Source organism: Leptonychotes weddellii, chromosome 12, assembly GCF_054177405.1.
Source record: "Leptonychotes weddellii isolate Sample4059 chromosome 12, ASM5417740v2, whole genome shotgun sequence".
Classification (NCBI taxonomy): domain Eukaryota; kingdom Metazoa; phylum Chordata; class Mammalia; order Carnivora; family Phocidae; genus Leptonychotes; species Leptonychotes weddellii.
In genome coordinates this window covers 49325914-49340414 of record NC_138380.1, presented here as the reverse complement: position 1 = coordinate 49340414, position 14501 = coordinate 49325914, and the positions used below count along the sequence as shown (strand labels likewise).

Sequence of the window (14501 nt, the reverse complement as noted above, 5' to 3'; positions counted from 1 at the left end):
CATTAATCAGTAATTACACGCTAGAGTTTAAATCCATATTACTTATAATCATCTCAATATCAGTAATATGTTATATTGCCTAACAAATGAGATTAAGTAAAAATATCTTTACATTTGCAATGAAATGAAAATTTATGTACATAATTGCAATCTTAAGACAGGCTAGAATTCTGAAGTGTCATCCAAAGGAAGAATAAATTATTCTTAATATAATTTTAATGATCAATGAGTTTTCAAAATATTCTAATTTTTTGACAGCTATTTATACATGATAGAAGCTCTAACTTGCTTATACTTGGTAAATTAGAAAACCCTACTTGCACAAACTGCTGACTAGCAGAAACTATTGCATCAACTTTTTATAGAGAAAACTAAGCATGAGAAGTTTAAAAGTTTCATCAATTACAATCAAATCAGTGGCAGAATAGGACTAAAATCCAGTGTCCTGAAAAAACATGCATTGTCCATAGAATCTGGCTTTCCTTTTATTTCATTTCTAGAATTTTTATTAGCTCCAAATCTAAGCCCAGAATGAAGCAACAAAATTATTTATTCATTATTCAATGATAACATCTGAAAAAAAAATGAGCTTCCTAACCAGAAACTTCATTTGGGGTGCAGAGTATAAAGACAAGATGAAACTCAGTGGCGTACTTTTTCAGAAGCTCTTAGGGAATGTAAAGAATGCTTTATATCAACTAAATGATGACATTTTACACAGTCATGATATATTTCTTAATATTTCAGAAGAATTGAATTGTAAATATGATGGCAAATTCTGAAAGAGATGAAGAGATGCAAGAAAATTATCAGAGAAATGGGTAAGCTTTGCCTAAGTTCTACAAAAAATGGTTTGCAACTTCAAATATACCTATCCTTTTCAAAGCTGTAACAAAAATGTTTATAATTTTTTTCCAAAAATAACAGTGCTGTTTGCATTTTTATGGACCTCCTCTTAATCACTGTTACAACTGGCCTAATAGTGACTTTAGAAAGTGTAATAACTAGGATTTATTGATTTAGTACTTTTAGTTCTTCAGATCTCTCTTCTGAATTTCTTGTACCTTACCAATATAAGGGGAGAAATACCTGAATATTTTCAATTCAATTCTCTATGGAAACTTAATCCATGTGGTACAGTTAATGAAAGAAAATACTGGATTCTGATTATTTTTTCACTAAATGCGTATCTGTGTGTATATGTATGTGTGTGTGTTAAAAAATTTCCTGTACCTATAATCCATTAATTTATAAATTTAAAATTGAAATGGCTTAAAGTCTATTTTAGTTTCACTTTTACCATAATAATTGTGTTATATGTAGATATATAAACTGTAAAATTCAAGAGACCCCTTTTGATCGCCTGTTTCATTAATGCAGGGCTGCAAATAGCCAGAAAGGGAGTTCCCACTGTATCTGCCCATGTACTCGTCTCTACTCTCAACTCTGATAGAAGAGAGACTTTCAAAAGACTATGTGAACCCTCCTTCAAAGGCTTTTCATGAAGGTCAATGGGTGACAGAAATGTTTCTCTGAAACAAAATTTATCAAAAGAGAGCATACTGAGTCTTACTTTTTAAAATCAGCATTTGGGGGACACATGGCTGGCTCAGTCAGAGGAGCATGTGACTCTTGATCTCAGGGGTCATGAGTTCAAGTGCCACAACAGGTGTAGAGGTTACTTAAATAATAAAATAAAAAACTTTAAAATCAGCATTTGGGATAATGTAAGGGCTATACAATCTTAAAGCACTTGTTGTCATCTATGGAACATCTCAGAGCATATTGGCCCAGTACTTAAGTAATTAACCTCAGAGGGAATAAAATTAAGTGACTTGTTATTTATCAAACCTGACAGAACAATATGTTATAAAGCGGGAGAGAAGAGTCAGAAGTTCATCTTTCTGTGATGTCTTTTTTAGAAAACTTAATCCGATGACCTCCAGTCATTATATATATATGTGTGTGTGTGTGTGTGTGTGTGTATTGTGTGTGTGTATATATATATATGTATATATATATATACACACAGGAATATTACTCAGCCATCAAAAGGATGAAATCTTGCCATTTGCAATGACGTGGATGGAGCTAGAGGGTATTATGCCAAGTGAAATAAGTCAGTCAGAGAAAGACAAAAACATCTGATTTCACTCATGTGGAATTTAAGAAACAAAACAGATGAACATAGGGGAAGGGAAGGAAAAATAAAATAAGACAAAAACAGAGAGGGAGACAACCCATAGATACTCTTAACTATAGGAAACAAACTGAGGGTTGCTGGAGGGGAGGTGGGGGGGTAACTATGTGATGGGCATTAAGGGAGGACCCTTGATGCAATGAGCACTGGGTGTTATATACAACTGATGAATCACTGAATTCTACACTTGAAGCTAATAATACACTATATGTTAACTAAATTGAATTTAAATAAATTTTTTTAAAAAAATGTATACCCATAAGATATAAGGATAACAAAATACAAACAAAAAAGAATCTTTTGTGTGTGTGTGTGTGTGTGTATTTAATTGACAGATTTCCCTGAAATCAATGAATACAATTTACAGTTTTCATCTGGACTTTCTTGAAATGTTAGCTAAGAAATGAAATTTTCAGTGGGGGACAAAATTCACAGTATACTTAATGTATACTTTCTAGGACTTCTTTCATTTAAAGCTTACAGTTGCTCTTGAGCAATTTGTTAGAAAAGCTTAAAAATTCTAATCCACCACCTTATACCCATTAAGGTGGATGCTATTAAAATAAAATAGAAAATAGCAAGTGGTCATGAGGATGTAGAGAAACCATGTGTGTGGTTGATAGGAATGTGACATGGTGCAGCTACTATGGAAAACAGTATGATGGTTCCTCAAAAAATTAAAAATGAATTTATCAAGGCTGTCAGTGTCATTAGAAATTCACATGTGATCTGACAATTCCACTCTTGGTTATATACCCAAAGTAATTGAAAGCAGGGACTTGAAAAGATATTTGTATACCCATATTAATAGCAGCATTATTCACAGTAGCCAAAAAGTGGAAATACTCTGAAGTGTTCATTGACTGATGAATGGATGGATGGATGAACAAAACGTGGTATACACATACAGTGGAATAATAATCAGCCTTAAAAAGGAGAAAACGTCTGACATGCCCTGCAACAGAGCTGAACATTGAAGACCCTATGCTAAGGGAAACATACCCAACAGAAAAGAACAAAATACTATATGGTTCCACTTACATGAGGCACCTAAGGTAGGCAGATTCACAGGGATAGAAAAATAGAACGATAGTTGCCTGAAGCTGAAGGCAAGAGAGAAGAAGGAGGATTACTGTTTAATGGGTTCAGAGCCAGTTTTTCAAGATGAAAAGTTCTGTGGATGGATGGAGGTGATGGTAGCACAATATAAATGTACTTAATTCTAATGAATTATACACTTAAAATTAGTTAAGATGGTGAATTCTATGTTATATGTATTTTACCACAATTGAAAAAATTCTACTTCAGAGGCATGCCTTCACTTGTTAGTCTAACTAATGTAGAGACAGCCAGTTTCAACTTACTTTCCCATTGATTATAATAAAAGTCTTTGTACTGTGTATCAGTAAGTGTGTTTTTAAAATTTCAGTGTTGATGCAGATTTGCTATCAAGAGTGAAATTTGGTATTTCAGAACAATTTTAACTGGAAAATTTTGCAAATTATGTTCATATTGTAACCTTTCCATCTTCAACATTTATTTTCCAGAAAACCACAAGAACTACCCAAAGTAGGAAAACAAGTTGTTGGACCTATTGAGATAGTAAGTGAAATCAATTAGAAAGTATGTGTATCCAAAAATTTTAGGGAATTGTCAGTAGTGCATAAAATGATTGATAGTTTACATCTATTGGGGGGTAAAGGGAAATTTAAAAATTAATCAAACTATTATCTCCAGGGGCGCCTGGGTGGCTCAGTCGTTAAGCGTCTGCCTTCAGCTCAGGCCATAATCCCAGGGTCCTGGGATCGAGCCCCGCATCGGGCTCCCTGCTCCGCGGGAAGCCTGCTTCTCCCTCTCCCACTTCCCCTGCTTGTGTTCATGTCTCTCTCTCTCAAATAAATAAAATCTTTAAAAAATATATATATATATATATATTATCTCCAATAAGAAAAAATATAATCAACCCAACATTCCCATAATAGGGATAAGAAAAGAAACACAGTATTTATACAATGATCCCAATTTTGCAAAAAACAAAAAAAAGTGTATATGTGTATGTGATGCATAAATGTTATCAGAGGCTATTTCTAAGTGGTGAAAAATTGTGAGTGACTTTTACTATTTTATGCTTATATTTCAGTATTTTCTAATGAGAATACATTGATGTAAGTTGCTTTGTTATTTTTAAAGTGTATAAATTCTTTCGAAATAAAAAATAATTATCTAAATATTTTGTAAAACCTATACATAAAAAAGTATATGAGCACATTTCTTTAGGATTATGTTCAAGGAACATTTTCAGGAATGTGTTTCCAAAACAACTCCTCTACCTACTCTAATCTCTGTGTCAGCCTGGCTGTCAGTGTCATTAGAAATTCACATGGAACAGTAACTGCTTTTTCAGAAGTCAAATTCTAAAAAACATGGGACGTAGCAGAACATGACAAACTTTATCAAGGAGATAACACACTATTCTGGGGGAAGGTGGAGAATCAGATACCCTCTTATCATCTGTAGTATCAAGTACAACACTCTGGTAGTTACTCCATAAATATTTATGAGCAATCACATGAATAAATGAAAAAACATTAAATTTTTTTCAGTCTCCACTCATAAAATATGTACTAAGTTCCTCTTGCTGTTATACAAATCTAATTTCATTTCAGTACCATTATACATTTTGTCTTGACTTCTCAGTAAGATAAATAATCCACATTTTCGAGTTTTGTTCATGTTTTTGTTGTGGAATAGCATTGTTGGGATCTGCTATAGAATAGAATATAAAGCAATCAGTATTTGGCTTTCAGTTATTTCTTTCTTATTCTCAACAGCCTTACAAATTATTATAGACCCCTATTTAAAGAATAGATGTTGTCCTGGGTAGAAAAAAATCCAAAGAATTTAAAATAATATAAAAAATATAATTTATTACATTGATGAACTAATTTTTACCACATGGTTACTGTTCACTGCATTTAGTTGTATCATTGCTATGATGCTGATAAGCCTAAGGAATTGAGAGTTTGAAGTTCAGCTGTCCATAAGTCAAGATACTGTCAATGCAATGTTTTAAAATATATTAATTTATTCCAGAATTAACCAAATGGAAGGAAGATTCTGATTCATACACACATCTGATCTGACCTGTGTCACAGATGTTGTCACAGATGTATAATTTGTACTGATTTTGCTACTTTATATTTTTCAACACTTCTTCAAAATACATTGTAAATCTTTAAGATCAGGGATTTTTTTTTTTACTTTATTTACAAATACTTTTCCATGATTTTATACATTTATTTAGTTTCTTAATTTATAAAATAACATTTACTTAATGGCAAAAACTGTAGGTTCATTTTGGTTTTGCTTTTTATAGCTATAATGCCACCATGTTTTTTTTTTTCCTCAGTTCCGCTTTGCTGATGGACTGGACATCACACTCATGATCTTGGGATTACTGGCGTCACTAGTAAATGGAGCCTGTCTTCCTCTAATGTCACTGATTTTAGGAGAAATGAGTGATGACCTTATTGGTGGATGTCTAGGCAAAACCAATACAAGTGAGTTCAGTATTTACTTCTCTATTTCTGGGGACGCAAAAGCATTAAATAAAACAGCTCATAATACAGATTTTTGTATTATCACACAGTCTCTACATAATATGTATATAAATCATTTATTCTTCTATATATCCAGGGACTAAAGAACCAAAATGTGTATTAGCATTTGTCAAAGAAACAGAATCAATAAGATGTGAGTGTGTGTGTGTGTGTGTAAATATAGAGATAGAGACAGAGAGAAAGAAATATATCTTAAGGAATTGGTTCATGCCATTATGGAAGCTGACATGTCCAAAATCTGCAGGGTGGACCAGCAGGCTAGAGACTCAGGAGTGAACTGCTCATGGTATATAAAAATCATCTGAGACTGAGTGTACCTCAACTTCTCTCTCTAGGAAATTAAATAATTTTCATCAGAAGTGGTGATTATATCATGATTTAACCAAAGGCTCGGGCCATTCCAGGGCCCTAATCTATAGTTCACCCTTTAAAAAGGAGAAGCCAAGAATGACAAAATCTCTCAGCTGCTTAGAGTTTCATTAATAGTATATGGACATGCATGGCATTGAGAACATAATGCAGTGGGGAAGCCAAAATGAACATGAATAAAATTATGGTAAAAATCCTGAAAAAAGATAGGAGGGAAATCTAATGGGTGTGGGGGGAAAAAAGGGGTTCTGTCTTCCCATAATTATAGATGTGCTTCATATATCATTACCTTTTTAATATCCTATTTCAGGGTCATGTCCTTAAAGGTAACATTCTTTAGGTGTAAATCCAGCAATTCTATGCACTGACATACTGAGTATCCATAGTCTTTTTTATCTGATGGATATTATAAATATTAGGAATTCCCTGATTTTATATGTTTTTCTACAAATTACACAGTAAAAAGCATCCTTATAACTATTTATTATATCTGAGATAAATGTGTCATTAAAACCTGGACTGTCTTGGGATGGTCCACTCTCACCACTGTTGTTCAACATAGTACTGGAAGTCCTAGCCCCAGCAATCAGACAACAAAAAAAATAAAAATCATCCAAATCAGCAAAGAAGTCAAACTTTCACTCTTCACAGATGACATGTTACTCTATGTAGAAAACCTGAAAGACTCCACCAAAAAATTTCTAGAACTGATAAAGGAATTCAGCAAAATCACAGGATATAAAATCAATGCACGAAGTCTGTTGCATTTCTATACACTAACAATGAAGCAGCAGAAAGAAATCAAGGAATCAATCCCGTTTACAATTGCACCGAAAACCATAAGATACCTAGGAATAAACCTAACCAAAGAGGTAAAAGATCTGTACTCTAAAAGCTATAGAACATTTATGAAAGAAATTGAGAAAGACACAAAGAAATGGAAAAATATTCCATGCTCATGGATTGGAAGAACAAATATTATTCAAACGTCTATGCTACCCGAAGTAATTTACACATTCAGTGCAATCCCTATCAAAATACCACCAGCATTTTTCACAGACCTGGAACAAACAATCCTAAAATTTGTATGGAACCAGAAAAGACCCCAAATAGCCAGAGGAATGTTAAAAAAGAAAACCAAACCTGGAGGCATCACATTTGCAGACTTCAAGCTATATTACAAAGCTGTTAATCATCAAGACAGTATGGCACTGGCACAAAAACAGATGCATAGATCAGTGCAACAGAATAGAGAGCCTAGAAATGGACCCTCAACTCTGTGGTCAACTAATCTTCAACAAAGCAGGAAAGAATGTCCAATGGAAAAAAGACAGTCTCTCCAACAAATGGTGTTGGGAAAATTGGACAGCCACATGCAGAAGAATGAAACTGGACCACTTTCTTACATCACACATGAAAATAAACTCAAAATGGATGAAAGACCTAAATGTGAGACTGGAATCCATCAAAATCCTAGAGGAGAATACAGGCAGCAACCACTTTGACCTCAGCCGCAGCAACTTCTTGCTAGACATGTCTCCAGAAGCAAGGAAAACAAAAGCAAAAATGAACTATTGGGACTTCATCAGGATAAAAAGCTTTTGCACAGCAATGGAAACAATCAACAAAACTAAAAAGCAACCTACGGAATGGGAGAGGATACTCAAAAGTGACATACATATCAGATAAAGGGCTAGTATCTAAAATCTATAAAGAACTTATCAAACTCAACACCCAAAAAAAACAAAAAATCCAGTCAAGAAATGGGCAGAAGACATGAATAGATATTTCTCCAAAGACATGCAAATGGCCAACAGACACATGAAAAGATGCTCAACATCACTCAGCATCAGGGAAATACAAGTCAAAACCATAATGAGATACCACCTCACACCGGTCAGAACAGCTAAAATGAACAACTCAGGAAACAGATGTTGGCGAGAATGGGGAGGAAATTGGAGCCCTCTTACACTGTTGGTGGGAATGCAAGCTGGGGCAGCCACTGTGGAAAACAGTATGGAGGTTCCTCAAAAAGTTAAAAATAGAGCTACCCTATAGCCCCGCAATTGCACTACTAGGTATTTATCTAAAGGATACAAAAGTGCTGATTTGAAGGGGTACATGCACCCCAGTGTTTATAGCAGTAATGACCACAATAGCCAAACTATGGAAAGAGCCCAGATGTCCGGCAACAGATGAATGGATAAAGAGGTGGCATATATATATATATATATATATATATATATGTATATATACACACACACACACACACACACACTGGAATATTACTCAGCCATCAAAAAAGAATGGAATCTTGCCATTTGCAATGACATGGATGGAACTAGAGGGTATTATGCCAAGTGAAATAAGTCAGTCAGAGAAAGACAAATAACATCTGATTTCACTCATGTGGAATTTAAGAAACAAAACAGATGAACATAGGGGAAGGGAAGGAAAAATAAAATAAGACAAAAACAGAGAGGGAGACAACCCATAGAGACTCTTAACTATAGAAACTGAGGGTTGCTAGAGGGGAGGTGGGTGGGGGATGGGATAACTGGGTGATGGACATTAAGGGAGGGCCCTTGATATAATGAGCACTGGGTGTTAAATGCAACTGATGAATCTCTAAATTCTACCCCTGAAAATAATAATATACTATATGTTAAATTGAATTTAATAAATATTTTTTGAAAAACTGGACTTTTAGACATAAGCCTAGCTTTTTATACTGTACCCCTTCTGTGTCCTATTTAACTTTAAATACTAATTTATATCCTCTTGTTTTCCACCTGAAAGCTAATCTTTCAAGTGTCCTAGTCTTGTTTGAGCAGAATAAAACCATCGCTTCCACCTCTAGATCCTTTCATGTGATGATCTCCTGTCTACAGTTATTAATTTTTAATATTTTAATGATAGAAAGTAAATTAAGGATGCTATTCTGTTTATTAAACAAATGGAGCCACCAATTCACTGAGTAAATATTTATTGACTGCCAACTGTGTCCCTCTCTCCAAATTAATGAGTGAATGAAGGAGGGGAAAAAAACCCTAGCAACCTAAATCAATAGGCTTGGGAGTATTCCTTTTGTTAGAGCTACTCTATAATTGATTCTCTTACCAGCTTTAGATAGGATGGGCAGTACATAGCAACTGATATTGCTTTGAATTTTAATTTTTGATTTTGTTTAAGGCTTCTCCAGGTTTTTTGAATTTCATTATGTAGTCTGTCAAATGCAGTGAACATGTAAAGAGGTTTGTTAAAGGTTTCAGTAAATACATTGATATTATTAGTATATCATGACATATTATTAAAGAGAAGTGAGGACATTAAATAATATACCTTCGTCTTAGCATTGATTTTCTGGAGGAATGTAGAGGAGGATTATTTGCTCCTACAAATGAAAATATGAATAATAGCTCACTGATAGCCCATTTTTGTGCCAGCACTGAACTTTTGCACATACTACCTCTGTTAATATAATCTCCAAAATGAGAATATGCCATTTTTATGTGATTTTTAGGTCTCATTTTTAGAAACAATGTTTATTCTCTTTATTAGTTTAGTTGATCTCATTAAAACTTTCCACTAGAGTTTAGTACTTCTGTGTTAATTCTAATATATGGAATAAACTGCTTTAAAATTTTTTCCTACCATAATTCCATAAATGGAATAAGGGAAAAATTATTGTTTGCATATAAATAAAGATCGTAGACGTTATCATATGTGATGTTGTGGTTATCTAAAAGAATAGACAAGATGTCTGGAATTCATTTCAAATGTTTATTATAGAGGTTTTGGAGTACCTGGGTAGTTCAGTCAGTTAAGCACCCAACTCTTGATTTCGGCTCAGGTCATGATCTCAGGGTTGTGAGATCAAGCCCCGTATCAGGCTCTACACTGAGCATGGAGTCTGCTTGAGATTCTCTCTCTCACTCTGCTCATTCTCACGTTCTCTATCTAAAATAAATATATAAAAAATCTAGGAGGGCGCCTGGGTGGCTCAGTTGGTTGAGCGACTGCCTTCGGCTCAGGTCATGATCCTGGAGTCCCGGGATCGAGTCCCACATCGGGCTCCCTGCTCAGCAGGGAGTCTGCTTCTCCCTCTGACCCTCCTCCCTCTCATGTTCTCTGTCTCTCATTCTCTCTCGCAAATAAATAAAATCTTAAAAAAAAAAAAATCTAGGAAAAAAGCTAATTATAGAGGTTTAAGAAAGAAGATTATGATAGTGGATATTGACCACTGTTTTGTGCTGTTTGTGAAATCACGACCTTGATATAATAATTAATGTGTGGTATATTTTTTACTAGAAGATATACAGAAAAGTTTACATATAAAACTTATAAACCAAAGATTATTTTAAATACTGTTTAATTATGTTGCTGTCCTTGTTATACCCAACATATTTCAATGAGCTTCACTTAAATTTTTGCTATGACTGTTACTTCTAAAACTATCACACGTGTTCTTGCTTTTCTTGGACTTTCTAAATTATTTCCTGGGGTACCTCAAACTGAATTCTAAATGCATAATCTCATCAGGAAAGGTGAGTTCTATTACTATTACTTACACAACTGTTATCTGAAATCAGAGCTGTCCTAATGAATTTTTTCCAGGTATGAGCTACATGGTTAATATTTCCTTATAATTTTTCACATTGCAGGAGTTCTTTTTGAGACCAGAGATAATGATTTCAAATTTTAGTTTAAAGAATAGAAAGTTAATATTATTATAAATCTAAGATATTAAGTCCATTTTCTTGAGAATGCATTATATTTGGTTTGGAGGGCTATGTATGAAACAGTGTGGCCAATTATAAATTAATTGTTTTCATAATTTAAAACACTGTTTTACAGCAAATTACCAGAATTGTACTCAGTCTCAAGAGAAACTGAATGAAGATATGATTAAGTAAGTACAAATAAAATGTTAATATCATGTTTATTGCATATTGCGTTAATTCAGTACTTACAAGGAGAAAACTGAGGTTTGATCATTATTAATATCACATATAAGTGATTAAAGCAAATGAGACCTTTCCTTTCATTAGATATATAAAATATAACTATACATAATTTTTTCTTTGATTTGAAAGGTTCATATGCTTTAAGTTGTATTTGACAGAATTTTCATCAATAGAAAATTCATTTTGGGATTTGCATTTTTAGGCCAATTTTGCCTTCTAGAACTGAAGGTACATATCCTAAAGGCTAAAGGATTTGTTTTTCCTTATTTTCAAATTATTTTCCTTACAAGCCTTATAGAAAAATGCTACTTCTATAAACTTTAAAAACCAAAAAGTCATGTGCAGCAAATAGTAAAAATAATAATATAATTTTAAAAATTAAAACATAAAGTTTTATTGACTAATTTTGAAGACTAATTTTCAGACTACTATGGTAATGTATTCAAACTAAAAATTGTAAAATCTGAAGTAAATAATTTATAAGGACATTCAGTTTTTGTAGTTTATGTATGAAACAGTATCGTTTCCTTTGTCATGTGTTAAGTTTGTTAGATGCTGCTTTACTGAGTATATTCACTGGACTTCGTAGCGTCTCACTAAAATTGTGAGAGCTTTTGCTACAGACCTAAGTAATCCCTCATTTTTCTCCCAAAAGTGAAGCCTGCATGTTGCACAACCCAAGGGACACCGATCACATTGCTCTCTGGGCCATAATTCTTGACCTGCACTGTCCAGTATGTTAGCCACAGCTACATATGGTTACTTAAATTTGAATTAATTAAAACTGAATAAAACCTAAGTATTTAGTTCCTCATTCTCAGTCACATTTCAAGTGTTCAGTAGCCACATTGGGCTGGTGCCACCTTGTATATCACAGATACGGAACATTTGCTTCGTCACAGAAAATTTTATTGTGCAGTACTGTTCTTTGCAATGTAAATGGCGTCCTCTCCAGTTGTACTTTGCTGCAGCCTCAACTTTCTTTGAGAGACAGTTCTGGTTTTTAGCAACTTTTACATAAAATTTCCTTATATTGGTTCTTTTGAAAATTCCTGATTGAAATCCAGTGTATTGCCTTCTACTAAATTCTGTTCCTACAGTGTCATACTGGGGTTCTGGTGTATAATCATGAAGTTTGAGTTTCTTACAAAGAAGTTTGGAACTTTTAAAAATAGGAGCATCCATTTAAAGAACAGCTTTTAAAAAGAGAGAATAAAATGAAAAGATATGTCTGTATACAATTATTAGAAGGTTACAAAATTTACCAAAAAATTCTTAACATTTATACTGTAGTATTTATTATGCTATTGTTTCTCAAACTGGTGTTCTGTTTTGGGATATTTGGGATACGTGAAGACAAAAAGATTCCGTGGTCAAACTGGTTTTCCTCCTCTTGGGTACATACAGGACAGATAAGTATAGTAAAACTCCATTTACTCCAAGTTATTAAAACCTATTTGACTATAAGACCCAATTTTTCCCCCACACACCGGGTAACATCCTGTGAAACTAATGTTTTGATGAACACATTTCTGGGAATCATTGCTTTATATCTTCTTTTTTGATGAGGATAAAGTAATACCTGTTTCAGCTATAATCATCAGGAAACAAAGAATTTTATTCCACCTATGTTATTTTCCAAAGACAATGACTCATAGCTTTATGTAAGTTTAACATTTTAATGTTCAACCTGTATCCTTGTTTTATTTACCAAATATTCTGAAAATAATTGAATATTTTCTTATTGAATCCAAATCATAAGACCAAATAGTCCCAAGATTATTGCTGTAAATATGATGCCTCCTCTTCCCTCAAGAGTTAATTGATTAATTCCATATGAACTTCTAAGCAACTTGTTCCCTCCCTTTTGCTGCTTCTGATATATCTTTCATAATCTACTTGAAAATGAAGGGGTGAACTATATCCATGGTTGTGTTAGATTTAGCTCAATTGCATTTAATGTAAAATCCTTTGTAATAGTTCTTTAACCATGATAGAAATTATTTCTCTCACATATAAATATCTGAAAGTAAGTAGTCTAAGTATGAAATATGGCTCAAAAGCCATTAGGGACTGGGCGCCCTCTGTTTTTGTACTAGTCCTATGACCACATCCATTTTAGCTGGGCGTATTGCCACTTCAAATACAATGGAGGTTCTTTTATTTAGGAAGAAGATAAAATCGGATATTGGCTGATAGCAATTAGTGGCATCAAGTAGTGGCCTAGAATAATTCCCAGATTGTGTACAATGGGACTGTTAATAGGTGATACATTGTAAAAGGAGGTGGATGTTCATAGTTAATTGGTCTGAGACAGTTGAGTTGAACAAAAGAGTTGAACAAAATTAAACAATTTCTCTACTTTTTGATTTTTTGGTATGTTCATGTATATTATCAGTTTTCAAGGAGGAATGATGCTAGGTATACAGGGTTTCACAAATCTACTTGAGAACCTTTTTTCCTCAGAAATATTGCTAAAGTTATTCAGATTTTAAGTTCAGGATTCAGATTACGGATTCAGGATTCAGATCTTGGGCTCTGCCACTTTTTAACTATACAAGCTGTTAAGTAACTTCTGTAAGCTTTGGTTTCTTCATCTGTAAAATGAAATGTTAATACTTCCTGAAGATTCAATGATACTCAGATATGTCAAGGGCCTGACATAATATTTAACACAAAATAAATGCTCAATAAATGAAGCCATAAAATCAACCTTAATTTGCATGCAGTTTTGAATGAGAAGACTTAGACTATGAAGGTAGTTTCATTTCCTGATGCAAACAAAATAAAATACCTGGGCTCTAGGATACTGGGGTTTCTTCTCCTGGGTCCCAGGTAGTTTGGAAGTCTGATCACTGGATAAATGAGGAGTTAATAAGTATAGTATCTTCCATTTGGAATAAATTGAATGTGTTGTTTTCTTTGTTTTTAAGGAATAGTCTCTTAAAAAGTGTAACAAGCCTTCTGTAAAAATTATTTTTTCTGTAAAAAATTTACTTTTTCTGATTAAATGCTTAATATTTTTATTGAACATAGTGTAAAAAGATAGAAATGCACAAAGAAAATTAAATCACTTATAATATCCTGCCACTAATAGATAATAAACATTAGTTTTGGTTTATATTATTACAACTTTTATAAATGTATGAGTATGCATTTATAATTTTAATATAATTGGAATTATACTGTTCATATGATTTTAACAGCTTTATTGAGGCATAATTTACTTATAAAACTCAACAGTTTTAACTGTACAATTCAATGATTTTTAGTAAACTGACAGAGTTGTGCAACCATCACCACAATCCTTTTTTAGCCCACTTCCATTACTCTACAGAGATCCCT

At 33.4% G+C, this 14501-nt stretch overlaps 1 protein-coding gene across 1 annotated transcript in view; it reads left to right on the top strand.

Annotated features, from left to right (window-relative positions):
- Nucleotides 1-759: 759 nt before the first annotated feature.
- ABCB5 (ATP binding cassette subfamily B member 5) overlaps nucleotides 760-14501 on the top strand; it is a 118882-nt gene continuing 105140 nt past the window's right edge. Inside the window, exons 1-4 of the mRNA XM_031026501.2 lie at nucleotides 760-821; nucleotides 3748-3802; nucleotides 5610-5760; nucleotides 11047-11101. Coding sequence (XP_030882361.2) covers nucleotides 766-821; nucleotides 3748-3802; nucleotides 5610-5760; nucleotides 11047-11101 — 317 coding nt within the window. The 5' untranslated portion in view covers nucleotides 760-765. The remainder of the gene's footprint in view (nucleotides 822-3747; nucleotides 3803-5609; nucleotides 5761-11046; nucleotides 11102-14501) is intronic.